The sequence below is a fragment of the Canis aureus genome, unplaced genomic scaffold (genome assembly GCF_053574225.1).
Source record: "Canis aureus isolate CA01 unplaced genomic scaffold, VMU_Caureus_v.1.0 ptg000132l_RagTag, whole genome shotgun sequence".
NCBI lineage: Eukaryota > Metazoa > Chordata > Mammalia > Carnivora > Canidae > Canis > Canis aureus.
Genome location: NW_027554443.1, coordinates 57713 through 73721, shown reverse-complemented (window position 1 = coordinate 73721; position 16009 = coordinate 57713). Strand labels below are relative to the sequence as shown.

At 36.6% G+C, this 16009-nt stretch overlaps 1 protein-coding gene and 1 long non-coding RNA gene across 10 annotated transcripts in view; one reads left to right on the top strand and one right to left on the bottom strand.

The window, feature by feature from the left end:
- The window catches only part of LOC144309649 (outer dynein arm-docking complex subunit 2-like), a 101494-nt gene that overhangs the window by 36232 nt on the left and 49253 nt on the right, over positions 1 to 16009 (top strand). For 7 of the 8 annotated variants that reach the window (XM_077890744.1, XM_077890741.1, XM_077890743.1 and 4 more), the window contains 5 exons: positions 2976 to 3133; positions 6001 to 6193; positions 6817 to 6923; positions 7102 to 7238; positions 9563 to 9679. In XM_077890744.1, the coding sequence (XP_077746870.1) occupies positions 2976 to 3133; positions 6001 to 6193; positions 6817 to 6923; positions 7102 to 7238; positions 9563 to 9679 (712 nt within the window). The remainder of the gene's footprint in view (positions 1 to 2975; positions 3134 to 6000; positions 6194 to 6816; positions 6924 to 7101; positions 7239 to 9562; positions 9680 to 16009) is intronic. The other variant, XM_077890748.1, reaches the window with a different exon arrangement.
- On the bottom strand, positions 7128 to 9168 carry LOC144309650 (uncharacterized). 2 transcript variants are annotated; one of them, XR_013375583.1, is made up of 3 exons: positions 9078 to 9168; positions 7965 to 8630; positions 7128 to 7386 (listed from the first exon to the last, which is right to left on the bottom strand). It is a non-coding gene; the product is annotated as an uncharacterized LOC144309650 (long non-coding RNA). The 2 variants fall into 2 exon arrangements; XR_013375584.1 differs by having other exon boundaries at positions 7128 to 7487; positions 8515 to 8630.

The following is a 16009-nucleotide window of genomic DNA, read 5'->3' as shown; positions in this document are numbered from 1 at the left end:
CTTCAATGATTAACACCATATGGTGGTGGTATACAGAGCTCAGTTGCTTTGACTCATTAGAATGTAGCTCAGGAAATATAAAGACTGGATAAGTGTTCAGAATCACTTAGTGACAATGTTATTATCAGTTCTTTTCTTTTTTGGTAAAATTACGATTTTGACTCATGTCAGCTTTAATACTGTGATATTTTAGCTTCTAATGTCTCTCTGCTGTCTCAATGATATGTCTGAGTTGGGACAAAATTCTCTCCTGGTAAGAGTGCTGTGTAGATGAGGAGTTGAGCCCCGAGCAGTGACCCTCTTCCCCCTGTCCTGCCCACCGCCCTCACAATTCATACCTTTCTGATTCCTAGTTTTCTTTTTTCTTTTGTAAATCTCTACAGGCATCTTTTTTATTGTTGACTTCCCAATACTCCTTGGTAATGGGCATTGTTTGATCCTTTTACCTTCTTGTTCTAGTTCTCTTATCAATGTCATGAAGGATCAGTTACATGATCTCTGATCTTAAAATTGTATTGTTTTATGAGATGATAATTATTATGTTTTGGTAAAACTTTTCTAAAAGATTTTATTTATTTGAGAGAGAGAGAGAGAGAGAGAGAGAGAGAGCAAGCAGATGGGGGGGTGGAACAAAGGGAGAGGGACAAGCAGACGCCTCACTGACTGTGGAGCTCAACCAGGGCTTGATCTCATGACCCTGAGATCACGACCTGATCAGAAACCAAGAGTCAGACACTTAACCAACAGAGCCACATGGGTGCCCCATATTTTGGTGAAATGTCCAAATTATGCTATTAAAATCGATGGCCATAACGTTTGTTACTTGAGCTCTTTGTTTTTTGTTCCTGAGAATTACTAACTAGTTTTGCAACTGTAGCTTTATATCTCTTGTTATTTTTTAGGCTCATTTATTGAGTAATTACTATGTTCTGGACACTAAACTAGACACTGGGGATGAAATAAATGTGACATTTTTCTGCTCTCTCACCTTATAGCATAAAGCTATAGTATTTTCAGCTGCCCTCCACAATTACAGTTTGAAAGTCTTTTGATCAGGTCAGTGGATTTCATTTGCAGCACATTTATCTTGACCTCACAAGATGGGCATAGTATTTTTTCTTTCCAAAATCTCTTTCTTCCAGTATTAGAAACTGCAAACCCCGAAACAAACCTGCTCTTCCACATCCTCCCTGGAGCTGGCATTTAGTTCCTACTGCTTTGCTGAGTTACAGGCTTCAACTGGTGGGAGCAATGAAATATGTGTCCTGTGCCCTTGACTTCTCCCATATCTTACCAGGAGTTTCACCTTCTCAAGTTCAGTGGCTTGATATTGTTGGCATTCAGTCAGCTTATAACTTAGTCTTGTCATCATCCACTTAGCACATGTGACCAACCTGGCACAGACCTTTAAGAAATCTCAAACCTGAAGACATTATTCCAAAAGCTTTATTTTAGAGAAAACACACATTTTGTATACAACACACATCACTGGTCAGCCTAGAAATCTTCTATTCGTTTATTCCTCTTCTATTTATTGAGTACCTTCTGTGTACAATTACTATGTAAGTTACTTCCTATGTGAGTTACTATGAAAGTTACTGCTGGAAGAACAGTGGGAAAGCCTGGTAAAAGTCCCTGTATTAGCCTCCTATTGCTGCTGTAACAAATTTTCACATACTTAGTGACTTAAAATAATGCAGATTTAATTTCTTAGGGTTCTGGAGGTGAAAAGACTAAAATAAGTGTGTAGGGTTAAAATCAAGGCGTTGGCAGGGCTGTGTTCCTTCTGGGGGCTGAAGGAAGATCCATTCTTGTCTTCTCCAGCTTCTGGAGGCCACCTACATTCCATAGCTTCTGGCTCTGTGTTACTCTGAACCCTGTTTCCATGTCACGTTGGCTTTTCTGACTTGACCCTCCTGCACATTTCAGAATAGTCTTCCCATCTCAAGATCCTTAACTTAATCCATCTGCATGGTCTCTCTTGCCATGTAAGATAAGGCATTTGTGGGCCTCGGGTGTTAGGATGTGGACATCCGTGGCAAGCCACTAGTCTGCCTCCATGATCTCTATCTTCTTCCTTTTCTAGTGAAATCGTGCTGGTAGTACATCTGAGTCTGAGTCTGTCAGGTTTACTTTTTCTGATGAACTGGCAATACACCACATCTGTTTATCTGCCTTACAATTTAAAATATGTTAGATCAGGTCTTAAGAGGAGAGCAGTTTTTCCAGGGATATCCATATCTAATAAAAACCTAGGTAGCTTAGTTAATGTTGTACGTGGTAGAAATCTATAGAAATATCACTGCCGTAAAAACATCTTAATATTTCTTAAATGCTGACCTAAAAAAAATAATTAAAATGGGCAGAAAGACAAATCTAGGAGACCCAGAAATTTCTGATCAGGAAAAGTCCATTTAGAAAAACTGCTTATTATCCTAAAGTAAACCAAATTAGGGGGTTTGGAGTGGGAAAACATCCACAGAGGGAACCTAGTTTGTCTCTCTCTCTTTCTCTTTTTTATAGCTTTTTGTTCATAAACACAGAGTAGCCAAGAAGATTTCTAACCACTAATTACTGTGGTGTAAACTTTATAAATAAAATAACTTTAGAAATCCCCAAAACATGAATGGTCCTGTAGAACCAGTGATTTTTTTAAAGTTGTCCAACACATTGTTAGAAAAACAAAACCAAAAACTGTGATTGAGTTCATGTAAGTATTCAAGACGTGGCTTAAAATGTTCTTCCTGGGTATATCATGTTGCTAACTATGGTTGCTAATAAGCCTGGGAACTTAGGGATCTGAGTGTGGACAAATGAGGAAAAGACATGAGCTTTTAACAAGAAGTACTTATATTTTGTGTTTTATAATGAGCCAGAGGGATGATTTGTCAGAATGTCTTATGTTTAACTTCACTAGCATCCAGGTAAGCTTAAGATTTTATTTATTTATTTATTTATTTATTTTTATTTCCTAGTGAAACAACAGTCAAGTCAGAAGAAGTTGATAAAGATGGGCAGCCTTTGCTGTTCCTCTCTGTGGCACACATTAAGATCAGGAGCTTGGGGCAGCTGTCACGTTTGCTGCTTATTGCCAAAGACAGAAAGCTGAAGGAAGCACAGGCTTGTATCAAAGGTGATATTTATGCTCCAGTCTATGACTTGAACTTTTAGAAACATAATCATGGGGGAGGGGGAGTTGCAGTCTCTTGAAAAAAGTTCCGTGACCTAAAAGGCAAAAAGTCCTATGTTCGACTTTGTAAAAATGTCATTCATTTTTCTTGGCTGAATGTCATGCTCATATCAAGTTTCTACTTTAAACTGAAAGGCCTAATACTTTACCACTAGCAAGCTTCTAGATTTCTAATTTTAGCATGTGGTTTAAAGAGAGGCTTCCTCACTTCTGGAAAGACCAGAGGCCTGTATCCTCTAAGGTCTACACAGGAGAGAAGACAGATTAGTGGGGCCTGCACCAAACTCCACCCTCTACCCTCAGGCCTGCTGTGACGGATGATGCTCGGTTTCCTCTAAAATGTATGCAGCAAAGATAGCCCAGAGTAATCTCACTTTCCATTGGTCTCAGTAATGTTCCTTTGTAGGTTGCATAGCTTTGTGGAGGTAGTTACATTCACTCAATGGGAAACGTTTTCCTCTTCATTAAGGATGTAGATTTTCATTATTGTCTAAGCATCTAACATGCGTAAAAGAATGTGACCAATTGCCTGGAGCAATTGTTTTCTGAATTTTTCTTATGAGTAGAAATACCTAACAGTACGTAATGGTGTCATATACATGTTTTGCCTGTTTGGAATCATGTGACTAGAAGGACTCAAGCATGAGGTGCCTGGTCTTGCCTCTAATCATTCTTTGCTGTGTCTACTGCTATGACGTGGGAAGATGAACCTTTAAAAAAAATATTCTTTAGGATGTAAATCTTATGAGATGCCTGGGTGGCTCAGCGGTTAAGCGTCTGCCTTCAGCCCAGGGTGTGATCTTGGAGACCCGGGATCAGAGTCCCACATCGGGCTCCTTGCCTGCAGCCTCCTTCTCCCTCTGCCTCTGCCTGTGTCTCTGCCTCTCTCCCTATGACTCTAATGAATGAGTAAATAAATAAAATATTTTTTTAAAAAAAGATGTGAACCTTAGGACAGCAGCCTTTTCTTCTCTCTTGCCTACTCTTCATTATTAGGCTATCTATCTATCTATACCTCATAGCTACCCTGCTGAGGAGGAATGAAATCTTAAGAGTAAAGTTGAATTCAAGGAGGTTGGTAATAGCATTAATTTCAACTTAGTGCATGAACTTAATACATAGACTGGCTGCTATATATCTAGTTTGGCTAAATGTGTATCCTTTGCTGCATTTTGTCCTTTCTGTAAGAGCTCTAGGTACAACTCTTAGTTTTGGGTCCAGATTCCATGGTGCAGGGCAATTTGGGGGGCAGGTTTGTGTCTTTCCCCAGAATTCATATAATACCTTTTTCCATGAGTCTTAATGAGATGACTGCTGTAAGGATGATTGAGATGCTCAAAAAGTAGATGATTCCTAGATCTCTTTTCCCTGCCCCTCCCCTTGTGTGTTTTTTTCTAAGAAGCCCTAAGCCTTTTCTGCTATTTCCTGGTGCCAGAGTCCATCTCCCACTGCAGAGTTAATGCCATCACTGTGCTTCACTCATTTCAATCAGGTGGAGCTTTCTGAACTAGTCCCATGGGCCTCCTTGTTCAAATACATATATATTTCATCTTATTTAAATTCCTCCTTTCCAAATATGGCTTTGCCCTCTTCTTCCTCACTTGCAACTACATGGTTCTTTGGCTTTCACCAAATTCTTTTAACCATCTCTAGAGTTTTAACCATCTCTAGAGTCTACTTTCACACCTATGTCAGCCTTGATCATGAATTAGTATTGGAGTTTTTCACTGTAACTTTGGTATGTGTGTGAGTACTGGCCAGATTTGTTTTTCCAACTTGAACATAAAAAGGCATTGAAAATATAAGCATTGGGATCCCTGGGTGGCGCAACGGTTTAGCGCCTGCCTTTGGCCCAGGGCGCGATCCTGGAGACCCGGGATCGAATCCCACGTCGGGCTCCCGGTGCGTGGAGCCTGCTTCTCCCTCTGCCTATGTCTCTGCCTCTCTCTCTCTCACTGTGTGTCTATCATTCATAAATAAATAAATAAATAAATAAATAAATAAATAAATAAATAAATATTAAAAAAAAAAGAATATTTCTTAAAAAAAAAAAAAAGAAAATATAAGCATTTTGAGGGATCCCTGGGTGGCGCAGCGGTTTGGCGCCTGCCTTTGGCCCAGGGCGCGATCCTGGAGACACAGGATCGAATCCCACGTCGGGCTCCCGGTGCATGGAGCCTGCTTCTCCCTCTGCCTGTGTCTCTGCCTCTCTCTCTCTCTCTCTCTTTCACTGCGTGCCTATCATAAATAAATAAAAAAAAATTAAAAAAAAAAGAAAGAAAATATAAGCACTTTGAACAGGTGGAAAAGACTGGTGGTAGATCTTTAGACTGAGAAAACCATGCTGTTTTGGAAAGAAAGCATTTGTGAACACTAAGCCTCAGTGGTTACATACACACACACACACACACGTACACACACACAGTTCTAGTGATGATTCTTCTAAGGAGACCAGTATTTCTCTATCTTCAAATCAGTTCTGGATACACTAATTGAATGACCATGCTGGACAATGCCCTACAGTCAATTAAAAAAAAAGAAAAAAAAAAAGAAGGTCTTGTTCTTTGTCTTATGAGAGATATGATATAGATAGATGATACTGCAGTACAAGGTAGAGAATCTCAAGGAGTACAAGAAAGTTCCTAAATGCAGTAGAATCTGAGAAGTTGAGATTAATTCAAATTGGGTCCATGAGAGAAAGCTTAATGAAGGAAGCACATTTGGGTGGGCTTCAGAGGACTTGTTAGTCATTATTTTTCTTACAACAGAAGACAAGAGAATCATTTTTATTTATTTACTTGTTTGATCAGCTAACAGAGATCCTGTAACAAAAATCCTGGGTTTGGATTATAACACGGTGAAAGAAGACACATCCAGAGTAAATATTCTTGATAAAATTACCAAAGATGAAGATCCTGAGAGTGAGATAAAGATGAAGGTTGGCATGCTGCTTAAGCAACTGGATCTGCACCTACTGAATCATTCTCTAAAACGTATTTCATTGTGAGTCTTTTTAGAAAAAAGAAACCTCTAAAAGTTAGTTACAAAAAATGCTTTCAGAATTTTTTTAAACATACACAAATTATAGGAGTTGTTATTGATTTAACAGTAGATTTTAGGGTATTGCATGGATATTTCTAATTCTAAAATGTAAAGATTTACTGTTAGCTTTGCTAGAGCTTTCTATGGGGTTTCACCTGATTCTGAGGACATGAAGTGGCCTTGTTATTTTCACTCTCCTCAGACAATTAAATAGATGGTTAAATAGTAATGCAAATATCATATAGACTTTGTAAGGTTTAAAACTTGTTCATTTTTGTAGTTTTTTTTCTAGTATTATGCTATTACCACTAAGAAATGAAATGAATTTTTAAACGAATTTATTTAATGTTGCATTAAATATGAATCACTGGTTTCTTGATGTCTTGACAGTGTTGTAAGGCTATAACACAGCTAAAACTAACTGCAACATTTTTGTTGTTGTATAATTTGACTACAATTTTAATTATAAAAAGTGATATTCCTCCTCCCACCAGCCCCCCCCTTGCTAAAATGGTATATTTTCATCTGTTTTCTGGAGATTCTCTTTTAGAGTGTTAAAATGCATTTCTTATCATTCATTTCAGACAAATCTGTTTAAACCCAACAACTGTTAAGAACGATATAAAACTGCTGAAACATTTCTCAGGAAAAGGAGAACAAACTGTCTTGGAATCTATTGACTATACTTCAGGTTTCTATTATTCTCAGATTTGCTTTGTGTTATGTAAAATAATTATTATTTCCAAATGCTTCAATAGCTACATTAGGATTGAGTATTTGAAAAAAACTGTAATCATATTTATTTCTTTTTAAAGATAACATATTTTATTTTTCAGAGCTCCTTTTAATTGATCGATAATTGGTTTCAGATTATGAATTTTCAAATGGATGTCGAGCCCCACCTTGGAGACAAATTCATGGGGAAATTTGTTACGTGCTGGTAAAACCCCATGATGTTGAAACTCTGTGTGTTACTTGTAGTACAGAAGGAGTATTTTTAAATGGCGTAAGTAATTTTTTAAGAACCATGTTGTCTTTGGTGCTTGGCTCCATCTCTGTAAATGCAGGCATGTCTCCAGGACTGAATGCTGATGGCCACAGAAAATGCGATTCTGTTCTGTTGGGTTGAAGCAGATCCCTTTGCTATGTGTTTGCTGAGCAAATCCAAAACCATTTCAGAATGAGCCTCGGTGTTCCCCATTGCAGGTCATTAAATCAGTCTTCTAAGAAATGACCGTCAAAGGAACCCACGCCACTTTATAAAATGAAAACCTCTGTAACGATCAGTTCACTGATTGATTGATTAATTAATTAATTAATTAATTATACAAGTATTCGGGCAAATAAGAGGTGGCTGAGGTAACACAGAAGCAGTAACTATAGCTTTTGCCCTAAGTGTTGAGAGGACAAAGGGAAGGAATTAAAATGTGGGAGCTTGGAGGAAGCACCCCCAAGAAGCTGGGACCCATGTGTCTGGTGAGGGAGCACCACCAGGCTGTGCTGGTTCCTTAGGGTCTCAGAAGATGTCCTTGCAGAGCTGGGACTTAGACCTCTGAGGAGGGGACCCTGCTTACATTGGTTATGGTCCCTTGGGAGTTCAGAGGGGGGACTCCCACAGAGCTGGGATCCATATCTCTGAAGAATGGTCGCTTCCAGGCTATGCTGGAGCACAGGGGGTCTCATGAAACTGGCACCCAGATGTCAGAGGAGTACAATGCCCAGGAGCTGGTACCTCAGGAGCTCAGAGGAGAGGATCTTTGCAGAACCAGCAGAGCTGAGACCCAGACCTTGGAAGAGGGAGACCTGGTTGGTTTGTAATGGGATTCTAAGGAGTTGTAATGAGCCAGGTTCTGGGAACATAGGGAAAAACCCCTGGGAACTGGAACCAACTGTTGCTACTGGAAGCAGCTGCCACTGCCAGGGTTCACTGCTGGGGACAGGGGACGAGGAGCTGGGAGCAGTCCCTTTCTCCCTCCTCCAGCTTTACAGTCTTCCTTTTACTTGCTGCTAACTGAAGCTGACTAGGGAGAAACACAGCATTCCAGATTCCCACCCCTGAGCACTAAGCAGGGTGGTGGCCTTCTGAATCTTCCACATGAACACATTTTATTTTTTGTCTCATACCTGTTCACTGAACTTACTAGGTGGTCAGCTTTCCCCTTGGCAACCCTGCCCTTGGTGTCTTCAATGTAATGTGGGGCCTCACAGGCAATATCTGCAGGGAGAACCTAAATCCTTAGTGGGGATTCCTCATCACAGGGGACTGTTGGGAGAATTGCTACCTCTTGGTTTGGATTGGCTTCAAAATGTGAGTGCCACTTTCTTGATGACCAGCAAGCATCTCATCTGACTTGCCTTATGGTGCATTTCTTCTCAGCATGATCTTCTCAGATTATATCTGCACAGAGGGGGGAGATGAGCTAAATATGATTTAGCCTTTGGTTTGTTTTGATACTCTAAGAAAGTGAAATTTCCAATCAGAAAATAAGAGACTTTGACCTTCTAGAGTGGGGCAAGGACACTTTGTTCCTATCAAGAGCTACTAATCTACATATACCTTTATTTGATATGGAAATATCTAAGTGTTCCTCTCAATTTCAAGAATGAAAGATAAGGAACATGATTCAATAATTACGACAAAATGCATGGCACGCCTGAGTTATATGGGTGTATATGATGTTTTGTGTATGTGTGTGGTTACGTATATATAAAAAGCACACTATGGGTTTTTATATATACATTTGGTTAAGGCAGAGCCAAATCTTTTCTATTAGGATAGGTGACGAAAGGAAAGAGACAAAAAGAAAGAGGTATGGAGAAAAAGGTTGGAGTGTCAGGTGCTTACATGGAGGTTGTAACTCTAGAAAATAATCCCATAGCAACCTCTTTACACACAGAACAAGAACAGAGTGTGACAAATGGAAACAAGCTTTTCTATGGTGGCATTCTAATCTTGGGACCTTTTATGACTTCATCAGATTCTCTTGAAGTCATAATGTTTTTTTTTTTGTGTGTGTTTTGTTTTTTTGCATTAGAGGAGTGCAGAGGGAAGGAAGCTCTCCATTCTTTGCTAACTAGCAAAATGCCCTACATGCATATAGGAGGTACTCAGTAAAAGCATAATGTATGGATGATGGATGGGTGGATGAGTGGATGGACGGACAAATGGATAACTTTAAGAAGGAAGAATTCTGCCCATATTTTTGATGTATAAAAACTGCCACATGGATCCTCGAGAGAAGAAAACAATATGTGGCCTTGGGTTGTGATGTATTGATCAGGTTCAAATGCTACTACATTAATAATTGCACCAAACTTTTTCTTCCAAAGGGCAAAACAGAAGATGAGGGGGAAATTAATTATGAGAGAAAAAGTGAAATTTATAAAGACCTTGTCACATTTTTAAAAGAAAAATCGGCAAAATTTTCAGAAAATATGTTTAAACAGGTAAGTTTACAGAATCTTGAAATATCATAGCATAGTGTTACTTGACATGTTACCTTCTGTTGAGAATAATTCTATTTTTGGACCCTGTTTATAATTTTTAGAGAGTTTTTCACAATATATTACATAAGAAATATTATAAGTGGAGTACTTCAAGGAAGTTTCTGAACCTCTTTAGGTAATAGGTGTAAAATATGTCAGATTGCTTTCTAAAAAAGCACTTTTTATCTTTCCTTTTGAATTTATAATGCTAAGAACAAAGCAGTCATCCCTGTTAATGAAGCCTAGATGTTTTGATTATTTTTATCTTTTCTGGGCATCCCATGATTACTAACTAGTTGGATTGTCTCAGTAAGTGTGTCAACTGCATATGCATAAGAACTGTACTTTCTCTGTGTCTTGCATGGTTTTTGAAATAGTTTTTGAGGTGGACAAAGGAATCAGTTAATACAGTTATTAAATCTTGATTGAAGCTGATGTGGGTAAGAAGCAATATGCAAGAAATACTAAAGTGATACACTTAAGCCCCAGGCTGATTCTCAAGATGATGTCAATTCCACAAATCCTACATCAGACAGTTTATCAGATCTGTTATTTTCCTTCTGACACTGCCACTTCCAGAGCACTCTATTTTCTTACTATTCTGCTGCTGCTCTTGTCCTGAAACGTCTCTCTGTCATCATCCTGTGAGTTTTTTTCCCCTGGTGTTTGATCACCTATTTCCTGGACTCTAGTTTTCCTTTGTTGTTGTTATAATATACCTGTACAAAACATAAAATTTGTCATTTTAACTACTTCGAGTGTATCACTGAGTGGCATTAATTATGTGCAGCCATTACTACTGTCCATTTCCAAATCTTTTTCATCATCTCAAACTAAAACTGTTCCCATTAAGCAGTAACCTCCTCATGCCTACTTCCCCAGCTCCTAGGAACCTCTAATCTACTTTTTGGTTTCTCGATTTCTAATCAAATATAAATTTGCCTTTCCTAGGTATTTCAGAGAAGTGGAATCGTAAATTTGTACTTTGGTGCTTGGCTTATTACATTTAGCATAATATGTTCAAGGTCCATCCATGTTGTAGCATGTGTCGGAACTTCATTCCTTTTTGTGGCTGAATAATATTCCATTCGTGTATATAACCACATTTTGTTTATCAGTAAATCTATTGTTGGACACTTGGGTTGTTTCCACTTTTTGATTATGGTGAAAAATGCTATAAATATTGGCTTACAAGTAACTGAGTCCCTGTTTTAATTTTGGAGGTTACCTAGGAGTGGAATTTCTGTGTCATATGCTAATTCTGTATTTAACTTTTAGAGGAAGTACCAAACTGTACCTAGATTGAACCATTTTATGCTCCTGTAGAAGGATTCCAGCTTCTCCACATTACCACCAATACTTGTTATTTTCTGTGTGTGATTGTGTGTTTTTTTATGATAGATATCCTAGTAAGTATGAAGTATGGTATTCCATTATAGTTTGGATTTCCATTTCCCTAATAGTAATGTTTAGCATATTTCCATATTATTGGGAATTTGTATATTTATTTTAAGAAATGTCTATTCAAGTCCTTTGCCCATTAAAAAATGGGTAGTCTTTTGTTGTTGAGTTGTAGGAATTCTTTATATATTGTGACTATTAATCCCTTATCAGATAGAATATTTGCAGATATTTTCTCCCATTCTGTGGGTTGTCTTCACTCATCTTGATAGTGTTCTTTAATGCACAAACATTTTTAATTTTGATAAAGTCCAACAAATACATTTTTTCTTGCCTATATTTTTGGTATCATAAGAAACCATTGCCAAAGCCAAGGTAATGAAGATTTGCCCTGTTTTCATCTAATAATGTCATGGTGTTATCTCTAAGTCTTTGATTCATTTTGAGTTAAGTTTTGTATAGGGTGTAAGTAAAGTAATGTGCAATTTAATTCTTTTTGCATGTGGATATCCGGTTTTCCGGGCACCATTTGTTGAAGAGATTGTTCTTTCCCCATTGAAAGTTCTTGGTATCCTTGTTGAAAATCAATTTGCCATAGATGTAGAGGTTTATTTTTGGACTCTTTATTCTATTATTTTTTGTCTGCCCTTATACAAGTCCCATACTATTTTGATTATCTTTGTGGTAGTTTTGAAATTGAGAAGTATGACTCCTCAAACTTTGTTCTTGTTTTTTAAAGACTGCTTTAGCTATTTAGGTTCCCTTGACTTTTAGGTTTGGTTTTACCATTTTTGCAAAAAAACAGCATTAGGCTTTTGATTGGGATTACATTGAATTTATAGATTGCTTTGTATAACATTGTTGTCTTAACAATATTATTTCTTCCAATCCATGAACGTGGGGTGTCTTTCCATTTGTTTTTGTTTCCTTTAACTTTTTTTATCAGCAGTGTTTTATAGTTTTCAGTGTCTTCTTTTGCCTCCTTGGTTAAATTTATTTCTAAGCATTATATTCTTTTGGATGCTATTGAATGGAATTGTTTCCTTAATTTCCTTTTTGATTGTTCACTGCTAATGAGGAGAAATGGAACTGTTTTTTTTTTTTTAGTGTTGAAATCAGATCTGGCTTTTGAATGTGAAATTCAAAATCACATCCTGCAACTTTACTGAATTCATTTATTAACTCAGTTTTTTTTTAATCTTTAGGTCTTTCTACATAAAAGATCATGTCATCTGCAAATAGTTTTACTTCTTTTCAATTTGCGTGTTTTTAAATTTCTTTTTCTTTTCTTTTTTTTAAGATTTTATTTATTTAACAGAGAGAGAGAAAGAGCGAGCGAGCAGAAGCAGGGGGAGTAGCAGGCAGAGGGAGAGGGAGAGGCAGGCTTCCTAGCCTGCCCGGTGCCGCTTAGATTTCTTTTTCTTGTCTAATTACTATGGCTAGACCTTTTAGGATTTTGCACTGAATAGAAGCAGTGAACACTATCTCCATATTTATTCCTGATATTGGGGGAAAGCTTTCAGGCTTTCACCACTGAATGTGATATTTGCTGTAGGCTTTTCATATATGGTCTTTATTATGTTGAAGTTCCCTTCCATTTAGTTTTCCTTTTGTTGGTATATCCCATCATTTTGGTGGAGCTTCCTGAGTAAAAGAGGCATATAACAGGGAAAAAATTGAGGGTTAGCATATGAAAATATCTTTATTTTTCTCTCTGTTATTGTTTCTATAATGATAGTTCAAAAACAATTTTTACTTAGAATTTTAGAGGCATTTTTTTCCTACGTGGCCTGTTTTGACTTTTCCCATCTAACAAAGCCTTTAGGATCCTTATTCCAGATGTTCTGTAATTTTAATGATGATATGGTTGGTGCTGGTTTTGTTTGTTTTTCATTAATGATGACATATGTCTTTCAAAACTAGAAAAATACTTTTTTTGGTATCACATCTTTAATCATTCCTTCTTCTCTGTTCTCTTACTAGTTGGGTGTTGGGCTTCTGAGATTGATCCTCTGATTTTCTTTTCTGTCACCCACCTGCAAATATTCTTTTATTTTCAAAACATTGTACATATCTTTAAAATTTAAGGTCTCATATTTTTAACATTTTATTTCCAGGTGTATATCTCCACAGATCATATGCTTTCATTTCTCTTGGGGTAAAATCTAGGAATAAACAGCAAGATCATATGGTTGCATGCTTAACTTTTTAAGCAATGGGTAAACTGCTTTCCAAAGCGGTGGTAATATTTTACATACACACTGGCAGTGTATGAGACTTCCAGTTCTTCTGTATATTCGTCAATAACTGGTATGGTCAGTCCTCTAATTGTAGACATTCTAATAGGTGTGTGTACTAATATCTCACTGGGTTTTAATTTGCATTTCTTGAATGCATTTTTTCATATGTTTATTTGCCATTTATATATCATATATGTCTATTAGATCTTTCACCCAGTTTTTTTTTATTGGGTTGTTTGATTTCTTTACTGAGTTGTAAGAGCTCTTTTATATATATTTTTGGCTTACGTAATCTATTAGATATATGGCTTGTAAATATGATCTTCTGGTTGTGGCTTGTCATTTCATTCTCCAATCAGTATATCTTCCAAAGAGCAAATGTCCTCAATTTTAATGAAGTCCAACTTGTTAATTTTTTCTTTATAGTGTTGTATCTCATAAAGCTTTGCCAAACCCAGTATCAGAAAGATTTTCTCCAGTGTTTTTTTCCTAAAAGTTTTCAAATGTTAGGTTTTACATTAAGGCCTTTAAATTTAATTTTTGTACATAATATGAGGTGTGGATCAAAGTTCTTTTTTTTCTTTTGCATATAAATATCTAGTTTTTCCAGCACCATTTGTTGAAAAAGCCATCCTTTCTCCATTGAATTACTTTTATACCTTTGTCTAAAATCAGTTGTCCGTTTGTATGGGTGTGATCTGTTTGTCTATTTTTATACCAGTAGCACACTCTTTGGATTATTGTAGCTTTATAATAAGTCTGGAAGTCAGGTAGTATATGTCCTTCAATGTTTTCTTTTTCAAACTTGTTTGTCTATTTTACATCTTTTGCATATCCATTAGAATGTTAAGGTCAGCTTGTCAATTTCTTCATAAAAAGCCTGAAAGATGGGATGCCTGGGTGGCTCAGCAGTTGAACGCCTGCATTTGTCCCAGGGCATGATCCTGGAGTCCCGGGATCGAGTCCCACATCAGGCTCTCTGCATGGAGCCTGCTTTTACCTCTCCCAATGTCTCTGCCTCTCTCTCTGTGTCTCTCATGAATAAATAATAAATAAAATCTTTTAAAAAATGCCTGAAAGAATTATGGTTGAGATTATGATGAATCTATAGATCAATTTAGAAAGAGCTAATGTCTTAACAATACTGAGGTTTCCAATCCATGAACAGAGTATGTCTCGCCATTTATTTAGGCCTTCAGTTTCTCAGCAATATTTTGTAATTTTCAATGCACAGGTCTTGCATATATCTCGTGAAACCTACTTATAAATATTTCATATTTTAAGAGTGTTAAAAAAGAAAACCACAGGCCCAAAGTGGCATTACTTAGGCCAAGTCAACACTCAAGAATTATATTATTATATATTATATTATATTATTATTATTTATACCTAAATAACTGCAATTTCAACCACCCAGGAATGTAACTTATAACAAGTCAATTGGAATTTCCTGGTCAATACTAGGATATTTACTGATTTACCCCTTCTGCTTCTCTTAAGAGGGCAACCTTGTCTAAAGAATACATTCCTTGCTAATAAATTCCTGTTTTCAAATGGTCTCTCTGCCTTTAAAATTATTTCTTTTGTTTAGCTCAGTGGAACATTTGTCTGCTAGCTACATGGGATGCTGCTGGCTTCATGAATCAATTAATAAAGCTAGTTAGATCTTCAAAGTTGAATCTAACTTCAAAGTTGAATTTTTATTTAAAAAGGCTACGGTTAATGGTAGTTTTAAAATTTTAATTTGTGATTATCTGTTGCTACTATATAAAAATTCACTTGATTTTTATATATCATTTTTATATTCTGAAACATTTACTAGTTTTAGTGTCTGGTTCATAGATCCCAGAGGGTTTCTTATGTATGTGATTATATTGACTGTATATAATGATCATTTTGCCTCTTCCTTTTCAGTCTCAGTGCCTTTTTTTGTCTTTTCTTAATGCATTATCTGGAACCTCCAGCACAGAATTATATAGAAGTAGTCTCTTGCTCCTGGTGGTAAAGGAAAAACTTTCAGTTTCTCATTATTAAGTATGTGTTAGCTGTATATGACATTTATAAGATTGAAGAAGTTCCCCTTTATTTCAGATTGTTGAAAACTTTTATTAGGTATAGATATTGGATAAAAACAGAAAGGGAGACTAACCATAAGAGATTCAACTATAGAGAACAAACTGAGGGTTACTGGAGGGGAGGTGGGTGTGGGGGATGGGAGAATGGGATGTTGGGCATTAAGGGAGGGCATTTGATGTAGTGAACACTGGGTATTATATGCAACTGATGAATCACTAAATTCTACCCCAAAATCAATAATACACTGTATGTTTACTAATTTAAATTTAAATAAAACCAAAACAAAAAGGAATGGATGTTGGATTTTACCAAATGATTACCTATTAAGAAAATTACATGTTTTTTTTTCTTTCTTAGTTTGTTAATGTAATAAATTACATTGATGAGCTTTAAAAAAATAACCATACATTTCTGGAACAAAGCTCATTTGTTCAGGATGTAGTATCATTTTTATATATTATTGGATCTAACTTGCTAAGATTTTAAGTGTCACATCTATATTTATAAGGTTTTGATGTGTAGTTTTCTTTAATATCTTTGGTTTTGGTTATCAGAGTGATACTGGCCTTATAAA